The sequence below is a fragment of the Triticum aestivum genome, chromosome 5A (genome assembly GCF_018294505.1).
Source record: "Triticum aestivum cultivar Chinese Spring chromosome 5A, IWGSC CS RefSeq v2.1, whole genome shotgun sequence".
Taxonomy (NCBI): domain Eukaryota; kingdom Viridiplantae; phylum Streptophyta; class Magnoliopsida; order Poales; family Poaceae; genus Triticum; species Triticum aestivum.
The window spans coordinates 348,574,601-348,590,316 of record NC_057806.1 but is presented as its reverse complement, the minus strand read 5'-3'; the positions used below and the strand labels follow the sequence as shown (position 1 = coordinate 348,590,316).

The window sequence follows — 15,716 nt, the reverse complement described above, 5'->3', positions numbered from 1 at the left end:
TTCCTCTCCTTCCTTCTTCTCCTACTTGGACTAGGAAAGGGGGAAACCTACTCCTACTAGGATTAGGATTCCCCCCCTTGGGCACGCCCCTTGTGGCCGGCCCTCCTCCTCCTCCCCTCCTTTATATATGGGGGAGGGGGCACCCCATAGAGACACAAGTTGATCTTTAGCCATGTGTGGTGCCCCCCTCCATAGTTTTACACCTCGGTCATATTATCGTAGTGCTTAGGCGAAGCCCTGCGTCGGTAACTTCATCATCACCATCAACACGCCGTCGTGCTGACGTAACTCACCCTCGGCCTCAGCTGGATCAAGAGTACGAGGGACGTCACTGAGCTGAACATGTGCATATCGCCGAGGTGTCGTGCGTTCGGTACTTGATCGGTTGGATCACGAAGACGTTCGACTACATCAACCACGTTACTAAACGCTTTTGTTTTCGGTCTACGAGGGTACGTAGACACACTCTCCCCTCTCGTTGCTATGCATCTCCTAGATAGATCTTGTGTGATCGTAGGGAAAAAATTGAAATACTGCGTTCCCCAATAGACATAAAAGTTTGCAAAATACATACGGATCTGAATGTAGCAGACCCGTTGACTAAGCCTATTCCATGAGCAAAACATGATCAGCACCAAGACTCCATGGGTGTTAGATTCATTACAATGTAATCTAGATTATTGACTCTAGTGCAAGTGGGAGAGTGAAGGAAATTTTCCCTAGAGGCAATAATAAAGTTGTTATTTTATATTTCCTTATTCATGATAAAGGTTTATTATTCATGCTACAATTGTATTGATCGGAAACTTAAATACATGTGTGAATACATAAACAAATATTGTGTCCCTAGTAAGCCTCTACTAGACTAGCTCATTGATCAAAGATGGTTAAGGTTTCCTAACCATGGACATGTGTTGTCATTTGATAATGGGATCACATCATTAGGAGAATGATGTGATGGACAAGACCCATCCATTAGCTTAGCATATTGATCGTTCAGTTTATTGCTATTGCTTTCTTCATGTCAAATACACATTCCTTCGACTATGATATTATGCAACTCCCAGATACCGGAGGAATACCTTGTGTGCCATCAAACGTCACAACGTAATTGGGTGATCATAAAGATGCTCTACAGGTATCTCTGAAGGTGTTTATTGAGTTGGCATATATCGAGATTAGGATTTGTCACTCCGAGTATCGGAGTGGTATCTCTAGGCCCTCCCAGTAATACACATCATAAGAAGCCTTGCAAGCAAAGTGACTAGTGAGTTGGTTGCAGGATGATGTATTACGGAACGAGTAAAGAGACTTGCCGATAACGAGATTGAACTAGGTATGAAGATACCGATGATCGAATCTCGGGCAAGTAACATACGATGGACAAAGGGAATTACGTATGTTGTCATAAGGTTCGACCAATAAAGATCTTCGTAGAATATAGGAGCCAATATGGGCATCCAGGTTCCGCTATTGGTTATTGACCGGAGAGGTGTCCCGGTCATGTCTGCATAGTTCTCGGACCCGTGGGGTCCGCACGCTTAATGTTCATTGACGATATAGTATTATATGTGTTATGTATGTTGGTGACCGAATGTTGTTCAGAGTCCCAGATGAGATCACAGACATGACGAGGAGCTCTGGAATGGTCCAGAGGTAAAGATTGATATATGGGATAATGGTGTTTGGTCTTCGGAAGGGTTCCGGAATTCACCAGAAGGGGTTTTGGATGTTTCCGGAAATGTTTGGGCACGAGAACACTTTATTTGGGCCAAGGGGTAAAGCCCACGAGGGTTTTGGAAAGTGCAAAGGAAGTTTTTCGGAGGCCAGGGGCCAGACGCCAGGAACCCTGGCGTCTGGGCGATAGACGTCGGGAACCCTGGCGTCTAGCCCTGTAGTCCGAGAAGGACTCTTACCTTTCGGGCAAAACCGACTTTGAGGAGGCTTTTACTCCAAGTTTCCACCCCAGGGCTCAACATATAAATAGAGAGGTAGGGCTAGCACCCAAGACAGATCAAGATTCACCAAGCCGTGTGCCGACAACCCCGTCCCTCTAGTTTATCCTTCATCTAGTTTATGTAGTGCTTGGTGAAGCCCTGCAGAGATTGTTCTTCATCACCAACCGACACCACGTCGTCGTGCTGCCGGAACTCAGCTACTACTTCGCCCCTCTTGCTGGATCAAGAAGGCGAGGACGTCATCGAGCTGAACGTGTGCTGAACGCGGAGGTCTCGTATGTTCGGTACTTGATCGGGACGGATTGTGAAGGTGTACGACTACATCAACCGCGTTGATAAACGCTTCCGCTTAGCGATCTTCAAGGGTATGAAGATGCTCTCCCCTCTCGTAGATATGCATCTCCATGGATAGATCTTGCGTGTGCATAGAAAATTTTGTGTTTTCCATGCAACATTTCCCAACAGGTGATATGGCTTACGTGAAGATGAAACCCTACCGTCTGAATGCATTTGTCTTGCGTACACATGTCAAACTGCGGAGCAGGTTCTATGGCCTTTCCATGTGCTTGCGAAAGTGGGCAACGTCGCTTATAAACTCTTGCTACCTGCAACTTCCCAGATTCATCCAGTGTTTCACGTCAACTAATTGAAAAAAAAACATTGACCCCAGGGCAGTACCTTGTGAGGACCTTCCATTGGTGGGCTCTGATGGATTCATCAAAACCGAGCCTGTTCTGGTCTTAGAAAAATGGCAAATTCCTCGCCACAACCTACATGTGATTCAATGGCACGTGCAATGGGCTAATTTACCTCCTGATTGTCTGTGCTAAAACCGGCATATCTTGAGTAAGAGTCCTGAGCTGTTAGTCTAGAAACAATAGCAACATGATAAGAAGGAAGACGATGTTTACACAGGTTTGAGCCCTATCGAAGAGGTAAAACCCTACGTCCTGCTTTGATCATCTTGATGTGATGGAGTACAGAGTACAAGATGATCTATCTCGAGATCGTATGATTGTGTTCTAAACCCTAAGCCTGGTAATCGTGCCTATAAATACTAAACCCCTCGGCTTATGTATGCACCGGGGGTATCTAGGTTATACATATGATCGGTTTCCAATATGGCGGCTATAGAGCAATCCTTGAAGTGTACGCCAAGCCTTCGAAGGTTTTCATCTTGATCGCGCCAAGGTTCATAGCTTCGGTAGTCCTTCCTTTTAGTGATCTTCGGGTTATAAGCCCGACCCGTGGACTGTGGGCCGTACAGGTTAGTACCCCTTAGTCCAGGATGCCGTCACTAACGACGCCAGCTGGGAAGACACGGACTTCATCAAGAAGGCATCGCCAACATTCTTCAAATCTATGGTAGAAGCATGGTTTAATCCAGCTTCATCTCCTTAAGGACAGGTTTGTTTTTTGGGGAGGCATTGTCGGGCGCGTTCATCTTCAGTTAACTCACCTGACGAGATTGAGAGAAGTGCATATTTCAACCCTGAACTCTTGCCCTAGTCTAATTTACAACCCTGAACTTTAATACCGTCTAAATTACAACCCCCAAGTCTCAAAACCGGTCAGGATTCCACCCTCCCCTCCCTGTTGACCGGTTTTGACCTGGGGTGACCAGTTTTGACTAGTCAACGGGTCCAATCAGCATGCCACGTCAGAATTTTTTTCAAAATTTCAAGAAAAAGTAAATAAAAATCTATAAGATCAGGGAAAAAATATAAAAAGGCAAAATTCCGAAAAAATTGTTCGCGAAAAAAGCTAGGGAAAATAAAAAATGATTTTTTTTTCTGGAATTTGAGCTTTTGGGTTTTTTCTGGATTTTTTTTGGAAATTCGTTTTTTTATTTTCCGTGTTTTTTGGAAATTGGATTTCTTATTTCTTTTCCTGGATTTTCTTCGATTTTACAGGTTGTTTCCTTGGAAATTTTGCATTTTTTGCTGATGTGGCATGCTGACTGGACCTGTTGACTTGTCAAAACCGGTCAACCAGGTCAAAACCGGTTAACATAGAGGGGAGGGTTGAATCCTGGCCAGTTTTGAGAGTTGGGGGTTGTAATTTAGATGATATTGGAGTTCGGGGTTGTAAATTAGACTAGGGCAAAAATTAAGAGTTGAAATATGCACTTCTCTCGACGAGATTCAGTTATCGGACGATCAAGTTGGAGTGATCGCTCTGGGCAGTGGCGAAGCCACAACGGCAATTTGGCAAGTAAAAAAATATGTATACCCACCGGCTGAACAAATGCTAGAGACTACATAGGCCCACCGGTCATCAAATTTGTGTAATGTTTGGTTGGTCAAATACTAGGAGCAAAGGAAGTAGTAGTACAAAACTAGTACTCCCTCCGTAAATTAATATAAGAGTGTTTAAATTACTATAAAGTAGTGATCTAAATGCTTTTATATTAATTTACGAAGGGAATAATAACTTGATCGATCGATCCACAAACCACGTGATTCTCCCTCCCTAGTTATTAGGCTTCTCCACTTTTTCAGTTTTGGCCGGTGTCTGCCTCTTCTGCCTCTCCAAAAATAGAAAACTAAGATGCAATCTTGGTTTGTGCGCCAAGCACGGTCACCGTGAGCCATGAGCGACGTCTGACGCATCGTCCATCATTGGTCAACTTCCAGTCTAACACTCGGACGGTGCCCTTCCCCGGTTTCCCCTTTTTTGTATATAATTAAGTTGTGTCTTTCTTCTCAGCTTCTCCAGTTATTTTCCAATTTTTTTATCTCACGAGCAATATTAGAAAGTAAGAGATTGTTCCTTACTAAGAATATATGTTGTTTTTCTTGGCCATATTTTCTTAGCAGTATCTTGTTTTTGCCAGATCTTCAATTTGGTAAATGGATAGCATGTCTTCAGTCTGATTTGCGCAATAGAATAGATGGTGATTTCTAGTATCATTGTCTCATTACTTATGTTATAAAGCAGATGTATTCCAACCTATTAGTACTGATGCATACATATAAAAATATGCATGATCGCAAGACCACTATCATAAATATTTTCTTAATAAAGTATGATCCTTTTTGTTCATGTTAATTATCTAAAAAAACTTCATTAGAGAAACTTGACATAAGGTTTTGATCCTGGCACCGCCACTGGCTCTAGGAATCTGACGGCTCAATGACTCGTCGTCGTGTGATTGCCCGCACGGCTATGTAAGCCTGCTCAGCATCTGTAATGGGTATTAAGCCTGCTCTGCATCTGTAAAGGGTATTGAATTGTCATTTGAGCCTTGAGCTAAAACATAAACATATATCTGATAGCAATATAACAGTGCGCTAATTTCAGGGATTTAGAGGACAAGGTTCTCTACAGACTTGGAGTAAGGTTTTTTCAGACCTTTCCCTTTCCAAATGCCCTGTCTGCCCACGAGAAACAAGATCTGATTAACGATCGTGCCATAACCTTGACTTCCGGTGGTTCAGAGAGTACAGAAGTTTCCGAAGTTGCCGGTTTGGCCCCGGGTTAGGAGGTACCACTGCTGGGCAAATGAAGCGATCTAAATTCTTACGAAGAACAGCACCAACATCCAGGTAAAAAATAAAAAATAGCAATGCTGATGCATATGAGGACATCAATTCTGGCCATAAAAAAGGTAAATAAAAACACGGAATGTTACAGCGATTCACAGCTGCCATTCTAATCGGCAATGTTACAGTGATACAAGGCCTAGACTGCAAACATTTTACACACATAGGATCTACAATCTAGGCACTAATCTAAGCTAAATTCAGAGTTACAATGACCGCAAGAGTCAACATGGCCATCCGCGCGAAGGCAAAAAACACTGTCACAGACGGAAGCGGCAGGTTTTGCTGGAGCACATTCCTGAGACTGGAGTCTTGGCTGACACATCATTCGTCCACCTAAAATGGTAGAAAGTCAGCGAAACATGTACATGCCCGAGGTTGCAAATAAAGCAATCCCATTGCTTCACCATAATATCCTCCCAAGAACAAAATTCAAAAAAATGGAATGAAAGAGCTAAAATTTATTTTCCTTACATAACATGCCAACATTCATTGTAAACATGGGTAAAACGAAGAATCTTTGTAAATCACAACTTTAATGACCGCCAATTACATTATATGGCAGCATTTTTCATACAGAACATCAAATCAGGTATTCAAGTGGTTATATTCACATCAGCATTTTGCAAAGAAAGCAATTAGCTTACCACGTGAATACTTCACAAGTTCCAAACTAAGGTACGGTCACAAACAGTAAAGAAACATAGGTTTATTGCTCACCTGCAGTCAACTTTTCCAAGAACGCTCTTGAGCAGCTTGAATTCCCTACATGAAGTCACCAAGATAAATTATGTCAACTCATGTTCTTAACCAATGCAAAGATATTGTGAGGTCTAAATAATGCAATATATTACCTGCTGAATCCTACTGGGATCAATCGTGCCAGTTGCCTGTAACTGATTATAATTCAAATCCTGTAGAAGTTTTTGAAATTTCAAACTTCAGATATCATAATTTAGACTCGGCTTTAGTAACAACAAGGCAAACGATGGGAGACTGCAACGATGCCATACATTGTTATTATAAAGTGCTGTGAGGATAATGCAATGCACCAGAGCAGTATTTATATAAATATAAAACCTCTTACAGCTAAAAAAATGGGCACCTGCTGTTTCATCTGCATTTGGTTATGTCCTTGCTGTGACTGGGGATGGTGTTGCATAGATTGCATAGGCGGAATAGTTTGAGCCTGAGGAGGTGACTGAAGTTGCTGCGCAACAAGCTTTTGTTGGTGCTGTTGAAGTAAAATAAGTTTCTGGTGCTGCTGCTGCTGCTCATACAGTATATATTCTTCAGGCTTCTCCCACTGCAACATAATAGCTCATAAGAATCAAATTCCCAATATTTTAATTTCAAGATGATATGTGATGAAGTATTCACCTTACTCTCTCGAGTTATGCTATTGTAGTAATATTTAAAACCTTCCGGTGAGGTATGTTCGGTCCAATTGCAAGTTAAAGAAACTGCAGGCGAATTGACCTGCTGTGGAATTGCATTTATTTTTGTCGTCATCATGGCAGCCGGAGCACCAGGGGTATTAGATTGCACCGGCTGTCCCTGCAAACCCAAACTGAAACAGTGAATAACAGTACACAAAAACTTTGAACTTGTGTCAAATGTAAATGCATAATACAACACAGACCAGAGAACATAAATTATGGCAAGGAAAGGAAGCCAAAACAGAAGGAATTGTGCAGAGTGATTAAGAAAAACACTTTCTCATGGTAATAGAGGAATTACCTGTTGCTTAGGAACTTGCGTATGTGGCTGCTGATTTAAGTTAGGTTGCTGCTGGTGCTGCTGCTGCTGCTGCAGTAGCTGCAGCTGTTGCTGAAGCTGAAAAATCGTCTGCTGTGAAGATTGATAACTGGACTGTATAGCTGCCTGCTGCTGTTGGAGTAGCAACTGTGGTGCTTGTGACAGCATCTGCTGGACAGGCTGCTGCAGCATTTGCGGTGTTACATTCGAAGGAAGTTGCTGTTGTCCAGGAACAGCTTGCATGGGATTGGACTGTACAGCTGAAGGCGCCTGTAGAGCGCCTGCAGAAGCATTTTGCTGCGTCAACGGTTGTGACACAGGGAGCTGGCCAGGTAATTGCATAGTTGGTATATTCTGGCCAAAAGAACCAGGCCCCAAGGATTGTGAGGCATGAAGCTGCCCTTGCTGAGCATTCTGCAACTGTACAGGGAAATTCTGCGGTTGGCCAGTTGGCTTTTGCAAGGGCGAGATCTGTGGCCCACCTAGATGATGCCCTTGTGACAAGGAAGGATTTATGCCCTACAAAGTAAAAGGCGTCAAGACCATTGACGACCAGGCGCGGGAAACAAAAGATCAAAGTCAATTCACAAACATCAGAAGTCCTAATATGCCAGTACCATATGAGATGATGTCGGCACAGCTGTCTGACTTGACAAAGAACCATTCCCATGAAACATCTGAGGCCGAAAAGTAACCTGCAATGATCAAAGGTAAGTAGACTATGAAAAAGTAACACTAGTAAAGGCTTAGCTTGTACCATACATTATCTGCTGCTGATGTAACAGGGCCGCCCATCAGGCCCATAGAATTGTCAGACCCAAAGTTATTAAACTGATGAGGTGCCATTGAGCTTGGGCTTGAAGGGCGCCAACTGTCAGGAGGCATGTGTCGACCTATTTGCTCATCAAGATTGGCAGTCGGCCTAAGTACAAAAAAATAATTACCAGTGAGTAGAATGGTTTAGAACTAGCAATAGGAGTATGCTTAGTATAACAGGCTATACTTGAGCGTCAGACAAAGAGAAAACATGAACTGAAACTTCTATAGCATCAAACTATTTGTTATCCAAAGTATTACATTGTATCTATCCATACATATCATTAATTCATGCAATTCTTTTTTGAATTTGCTGAAAATATATATATTGTTTGTTTAATGCTTTTGGCAATTGGGAAGTATAACTATCCTCTAAGTGTGGTTTTACTGTGGACCAACAGTTTTGTTATGCTGTGTATGAGGTTTTCACAGGTGATGCATGAAGGATATTGGATGGATTTTCCAGGATGAATGTCATCAAATAAAGATATGCATCAAGATTAACAAGTTCAAGAGGGGGGACAACTTGTGTCAAGAAAAAACATAGGGATGAACTTCAAAGGATCAAAGATACAATCATACAAGTGAACCAAATATGATGAAGGTCAGGTTCAAGAGAAGATCGAGTAATGACCAAGACGATGTTCATAGTGAAACTCAAGGATGGCCATGATTAGACCTAATCATACCCAGGGCAGGCCCAAGCCCGGCCTGAAGCATGCGAACAAATCCACCAAAGTCCGCTAGTGTATAAATTGTGCAACGTGAGGTGAGGGAAGAGTTGGTGCATTGGGTGTGCATTGCAATTGCCTTTGTTGCATCAATTTGAGCTATCGGCGTTGATCATGTTCAAGCCAAAGTCCGAGAGATTGGTACTCTTGATGGCCACCCCTTCTAGACGGGTTGGCCGGTTGGCTATTTTTTCGAAAAATTGACAGGAAAGCTGTCGTATCTATTAGCAGAGGAGAAGAAAATAACCAGTACAGGCCGAAGCCAAAAGGAAAGAAAAATTACACTGGGCTTTGCTTAGGTAAAAGAGAGGTTCTTGTGATTTCTTCAAGAAGCTTGTGACAACGCCAGAGCGCTTTTTTGAGGTGGTTGTGGAGCACCATCTGAGAAAAGAGCAGGTCATGGTGATCGAGGAGATGTCGGGTTGTCCTCAAGAGGATTAGACTTGACAGATAACCCACTCTTGATAACGAGTCAGTGAGCACCTCAACAGGCACGTGGGATATCAGTAGATATCCAAACTAAGGACCAGACATCATTTCAGTCAGTTGTCCCATTTACATTATAGCACTTCATAAGTGCGCTACTCTGGTGATATATCTTATGTAGTATTTGTATATTACTTGCTAATCAACATAGCACATAGGATTGCAAACCTCCCTTACATATAGGGTGCTGGTACATTAGTTGAACCTGGCATATTTACGATTGGTGTTTGTAAAAAAAATCCAACCACGTTCAATTCCACAGAGATTTAGATTAAGCCCAATCTGTATTTGTTTCAAATTCTACCAATCAATTCTTCTGCCGTATATAAATTGAATAGCTCAAAAAAGAGGAAAAAGAACCTGATAACTAGTGCTGCATCAGATCGAGAACTGACACCAGGACCTCCGAATGCAGGGCCACCCCTAACCAAACAAGATAAATCAGAGAGCAGTGATGGGGATGATAGCACTTGTCTAACGTAGTACCATGCTACCATGCCACTAAACTAGTGCAGAGTTAGAATATAAGCAAAAAAATCATGCTCTTAACCACCTTGATTCTCCAGGTCTAGGCCTCTTCGGATCAGCAAATCGAACTATTAATGGTTGCTCGCACCCCTAACAGCATAACAGATACAGTAAGCATTCTGAGGCAAAAGCAGAACTACTAATCAGCCTGGCAAAAATAGTTACCCTCATTATGTAAGTCCCACTAAGAGAATTCATGGCTGCAAGTGCAGGTTCTTTTGATGAGAATTTGACAAAACCACAGCCTGCAAGTTGTTACACATGTCATGACATAAGTTGGAACAGAAGTGCATAGAAGAAATGAAGTGAGAAAATGAATCTAACAAACCTCGGCTCTGCCTCATGCCATCTTTCATAATGTAAACATCTTCCACATGACCAAAAGGAGCAAAAATCTATAAAGAAGAATATAGAACACAGATATAATTTAATATGCAGTTGCTAAATTATCAATGGTTACAGATAGATGACAAGTTTCTCCAAGCACAATATTCTTACAAACAAAGAAAACTACTGAGCAAGTCCCTTACCTCTTCAATCTCCTTTGCAGTTGCTTGCTTATTCAGTGATGCAACAAACAATTTGTGCTCAATAGACCCTAGCAAATCAGTTGAGGAAAACAATTAATTATCCAATAAGTACATCAAAAAATATCTGAATAATTACAGGTCAAGCATAACTTAGTTCTCATGATATTTTTATTTTGCCGAACTCAGAATAATAAAAATTAAGGTTCTTAGAAGTGCAGTACTATTTGTTACAATAGGACAAATCTGTGGATGTTGAACAAGTGAAGAAAACAGGAACATGAGAAGACTGCTGTAAGAAAAAGGCATCTAAATGTATTAAGGCATATCATTATATCAATTTTCCAGTGCCGATTAACTATGTTAAGAATTCACAGCAAACAAACTCAGTACCCAGTGATACTTTGGAGAGAATAATTGCGAGGCAATGACAAAGCATAAACGACCCGCAAAAAACAAAGCATAAACTGGCCAGTGATAGGCAAGCTAATAAGGTAACAGAGGTACTTGAAGTATTACCATGACGCTCCTTTTCACCATCAGCATATCTAACCTGAACAGGGCCCATCGCCTGATAGAACAGACGCATATAGTCAATAATTCACAGACAAAAGATTCACATTAAACAGATGGCTAACAAAAACTAAAAGTTACCCCAGGAATAGTGCACTGGTTATGCAGAGCTCTGATGGCTCTCTCAGCCTCTTCAGAAGTAGCATATTTAACAAAACAACAGCCTGCAAATGCAAGCATATGGAATTTCATCACAAGGCATTGAAATTTTCTGTGTAGTTCAACTTCATATAATGTACATGCAATACAAAACATAGTGGAGTTGGCGAAGTGAAGGAAACAAGGAGGTAAGTTCCAAACAGGTAATAAAGTTCAATGATATATTGATCAAGAAAAAACAACTTCCACCACTTCTTCCAATATCCAGGGGCATATAAGTCAATAAACAAAACAACCATCAAAACCCTCAATAGGAAAAAGAATAGAATGGCGTGCAGACATGTCAAATTATCAATTGGGCTGCACTCTGCAACACCAAGCACAATTTCAAGTGTAGCTAATATATGAGACATGAAATAAAAAATTTACAATGCTCCAGCTGACTGCAAGTTCCACTAGAAATTCAGTGGAGACAAACTGGATCCCACAATGAAACATTACAGTCATCACCAGAGTACAAGAACAAAACGCAAAGCAAATTATTTGCACTACAAGAGACATGTAGGTTTCGCATAAAGCACCATGTATAACCAACCAGCACTCCACCCTAATTACAATATTTTATGCACAGAAATTGTGCATCATCGTGTAGACAGATCCATCAACGATAGAAAGACCCTGTCACAACAGAGAGCCTCAAATATAGCACTACATGCTGAACACTAATAGTATGGTTGCCCCAAAGATATGCTGCAGTGCGCTGAGCAGACTAGTGTACTCATAACAGCCACACTCAAGGTCTCAACGAAATCATACATGATAAACAAAAGGCATCAACAGTATCATATAGATCAGGCTGCATCATTTCGCTCATCCATATACAACTCCAACAGCTCAACTGTTGATCTAACCCGTATATGCACATATGACGAGTTAAAACGGTCTAGAACTGAGATTCAGCTCCAATTAAGAGCACATGCTTCACCAATCATTTCCAAGAAATCACAATGACCACAGGTCAAGTGCAAGGGCTTTCACATAGGCCATAGCATTCATCTCATCTGCATGGCTGATATAGAATGCAACAGTTACATGCAGCATGAATCTGTGAGTCCAACAGTATGGGTTGGAAGACTCCACGTGAATTACATATACATAAATTACGCCAGGGAGATCTCAATAACACACGCAACGAAGATAACTTTTTGGTATGTCAATGTCAGCATCATGCAATGGTACAGAAGAAAAATAACCAAGATAGTAAGAACAAGAATGCCAGAACCATCAAAAGAGATGTCACACTTAAGTGGTATCAGAAATAATACCAACAGTGCCATCAACTCGAACGTACAGGGCAAAAATCACACCATTAAATCCTACCAGAACAAGTCAATCATACAGCAGTTAATGTTCCTATGGATATAATGTGTTTCATAATTCAAATAGGTGTGAAGTGCCACAATCACAGTCGCCGAGCCCAGCAACGCCATTCTTTTGAATATATGATCCCTACTGAGTGGATCGAGAATTTATCATTGTCACACACAAACATCCAAAACTGCTTTGAGACACAGCGTCGCCAATCAAATAACCTGAACTCATGAGATACGTTTTGTTCAGAGCAACCAAGCGTTTGGCATCACTCACATGGCGACCATGTATAGTTGAACTGAACAACAGTGTAATATTGTCCATCAAAGCACAGTTCCAGATTAAACATGCAACCATCATATCCCACATAAAACGAACAATATCACATCAATTTAGATCACTCAACTCAGAACAACACCACACAGCATCATCCAACCCCAGGCAACCACATTAAGAGATTCAACCAGGGATTCCATACAGTGCAACTCATGATAAGAAGTGTATAAAAGAAATCTGAAACCATGGAAGGGAAAGAATGAAAAGTTAATCTTAATTCATTAGGAGGTCCTCTGGCCTTTTGCATCGCATTCAAAACAAATAGATGCAACAGTAACACATCACCATAGTTATTTCTGGTCATACTACATTGAACGTGGCAACAAGCACAAGATTGCTATGACCTGAACAAAGTTGTTTGTCCAAATCTGCTACCTTATGTAGCAGCAGGGTGGAGCCTAGTTAGATTACAGTAACCAGCCAAGAGTTAGCTGCTTCCTTTCTTGCCTTCTATTAACCCAGACGAAGAAACAGAACGGAAGCGCAGGAAACAAAATTCAACAACCGCCAAATCTAACTGAGAGAAGACGCAACCTTGTTGCTCCTAATACTCTCAGAACCTGAAAAGAAAGCGATACTGGTATATTGATAATATAAGAAAAATATACTTATGGCTCACCTTGTTGTTCACCAGTTTTCCTATCCCTGATCAAAGCAACTTCAAGAACATCTCCATGATCCTCGAATAAAGGTCGAACCTGAAAACAGTAGAGTGGACTTTCACAAACAAACAAATACAACATATTTGTTGATTCTCAGAAGGAAAAAAAAGCACACACAACAAGAGAACAAATACTGATCAAAAGGATGCCAACAAGAAAAGAAAGAAAAATATATGAACTGCTGAGCTACTTCAATTTTCAACTTTGTGAGCTTGTAACTGAGAAGATGCAAATTTGTAAAAAAAATGAGTTATGCAGATAAGATAGCTAAATTTTACGCTAGCTCTCTTTAAAATGTAGATTTTCTTAACACAGAAAATGCCCTTTTACCACCTAGCTAACTTATAGGACTTCCAATTTATATAAACATTGGCATGGTTTCATGAATAGCAATAAGCCATGATAAAAAAAAACGAAGTTAATGTACAACAAAGCATCCTTCCAAGTTCTGAGATTATGTAAAGTAGACGTACTAACAAATCTGCAGGTACAAATTGGCAGATACTAATATGGAAGTTGTACTCACATCATCTTCATTTGCTGTTCTTGGAACTGATCCAACAAAAAGTTTAACATAACCACTTTTGTTATCATGATCTGCAGGAAGTTTTCCACATGAATATCAATTAACTAGCTCATGAAAGGGTGCAAAACAAACTCAACTATTTCTCCACTAAAGCTCAATGAGATAAAACAGTACAATCAGCTAACAAACATAAGTTCTACAGACATTGATTACTGGTTGAATAAAAACTGGATGGGTTCAAATTGGTACATGAACTGCTTACTAGGAGGGAAAACATATCATTCAGCTCAACGGTTATGACTGAAGGTCAACATCTGGATAAAAAAAATATGACCTAGCTGAAGCTGCCTATTACAATAACTTATCTGAAGCTTCATCACAAGATAGGCTCGTAGGCCATACCATTATATGATTTAACCACAATAAAATTTGCCACCCCCACCCCACCCCCCGCGTCCCCTGAGAAGGGGGGGGGGACCACCAGCCATTGAGACAACCTGGACAAATCATCAAACCCTAGTAAAGTGGGGCAAAGAATGTAATCCCCCGTCTACCATGGCAAACTACAGCATGTACATCTAAAACCAGTATAAGCTCATCCTTCATGCAAAAAGGTGGGTGGTCTTGCCAACATGGTATACATGCTAGCACCATACATGGTGGCCCGGTTTGTCACATCCCAACATTGACTGTTCAGCTACGGCAAGTTAACAACAATTGATTGAATTTGGTGTAAAATCTTCCAGTGGTCACGGAAGAACAACTTCAAAACCTATTCCTCAGCGGACCAAAAGCCCAAAACCTTTTCCCGTGCGTACACAAGCTAAAATTCCACATCTAGAGGCAGCACAGCACAGCAAAACCTAGAAAACACCAAAGCGCAGAAGCCAAGACTCTGGACCAAACCTGAGTAGTCTCCACGGCCTCCGCCGCCGCTGCCACCGCCTCCGTAGCGGCTCCTCGCTCCACCGGCCGTCTCACCAAAGTCGCCGCCGCCGCCGCCGCCTCTGTACCCTCCAGTTCCACCACCGCCAACAACGTATTCAGACGGCGCACGGTACGGATGGAACCTCCCGCCTCCGCCTCCGCCGCCGTCGCTGCTCCCGCCGCGGGAGGAGCGGTGGGGCGGGGGGCTACCCCCGCCGCCGCCGGACCAGCGTGAGGGTCCGCGTGCGAATCTGCCGTCCGCGCCGCTGCGAGCGCCGCCCGCGGGGCCGGAGGGGTCGCCGGAGCGGTCGCTGCCGCGGTGCATGTGGTGGGCAGAAGGTGGCTAGGGTTTTGACGCGGCTCGCGAGCACGAGAGGGGGCAGGCGAAGGCGAAGAGAGAGGCCGTATGGAATTTCAACTCCGCCTCGTCAAGTGCCAATGGCCGTGAGGATCAGATTGGATCCGATGGGCGACCGACGGCAGTCTGCCCCGGCGTACCCGTTTCGTTTCTATCAACGGACAACGTAATTTCGGGGCATCTTTCCCAACTCAATAGGGCTATTTATATAGAGCTGATTTATATATCAACCTATGGAAACTACCATCTCAAAAGAAAAAAACTATGGAAACTACGTAGATGGATTTTTTTTAGGGGAAATGGAAACTAGATGATGCATATGCGTCGCCGTGGAAATCATATTACCATAAACTATCATTCATAATTAATCGTGATCCTTCTCTTAAAAAATGATACGCTTCATAATTACAATTACAGCAACATCATCCAATCATCTAAAAAATGATACTCTTCATAATTAACGTGACTAGAAGAACGCCCGTGCGTCGCAACGAGGCCACATTAACTTTAAAAGT

At 42.1% G+C, this 15,716-nt stretch overlaps 1 protein-coding gene across 1 annotated transcript; it reads right to left on the bottom strand.

Moving 5' to 3' along the window:
- Positions 1 to 5,507: 5,507 nt before the first annotated feature.
- On the bottom strand, positions 5,508 to 15,367 carry LOC543096 (flowering time control protein FCA). Its single transcript, XM_044524844.1, has 18 exons — positions 14,823 to 15,367; positions 13,917 to 13,987; positions 13,348 to 13,426; positions 11,004 to 11,086; positions 10,869 to 10,920; positions 10,353 to 10,420; positions 10,151 to 10,217; positions 9,988 to 10,067; positions 9,848 to 9,912; positions 9,655 to 9,717; positions 8,024 to 8,183; positions 7,879 to 7,956; positions 7,244 to 7,780; positions 6,884 to 7,060; positions 6,609 to 6,809; positions 6,358 to 6,417; positions 6,224 to 6,268; positions 5,508 to 5,839 (listed from the first exon to the last, which is right to left on the bottom strand). Exons 1-17 carry the CDS (start codon positions 15,166 to 15,168, stop codon positions 6,230 to 6,232), a joined length of 2,226 nt encoding a protein of 741 aa, XP_044380779.1. The 5' UTR covers positions 15,169 to 15,367; the 3' UTR covers positions 5,508 to 5,839; positions 6,224 to 6,229.
- Between the last annotated feature and the right edge of the window lie 349 nt (positions 15,368 to 15,716).

Bases quoted from the DNA above. Each gene is read 5' to 3' on its own strand.
- LOC543096 (XM_044524844.1), bottom strand. From the start codon at position 15,168: ATGCACCGCGGCAGCGACCGCTCCGGCGACCCCTCCGGCCCCGCGGGC. The intron at 13,427-13,916 runs GTGAGTACAACT...TACTGTTTTCAG, and splicing joins GAACAGCAAATGAAGATGAT to GTTCGACCTTTATTCGAGGA. The intron at 11,087-13,347 runs GTGAGCCATAAG...TTGCATTTGCAG, and splicing joins GAAAACTGGTGAACAACAAG to GCTGTTGTTTTGTTAAATAT.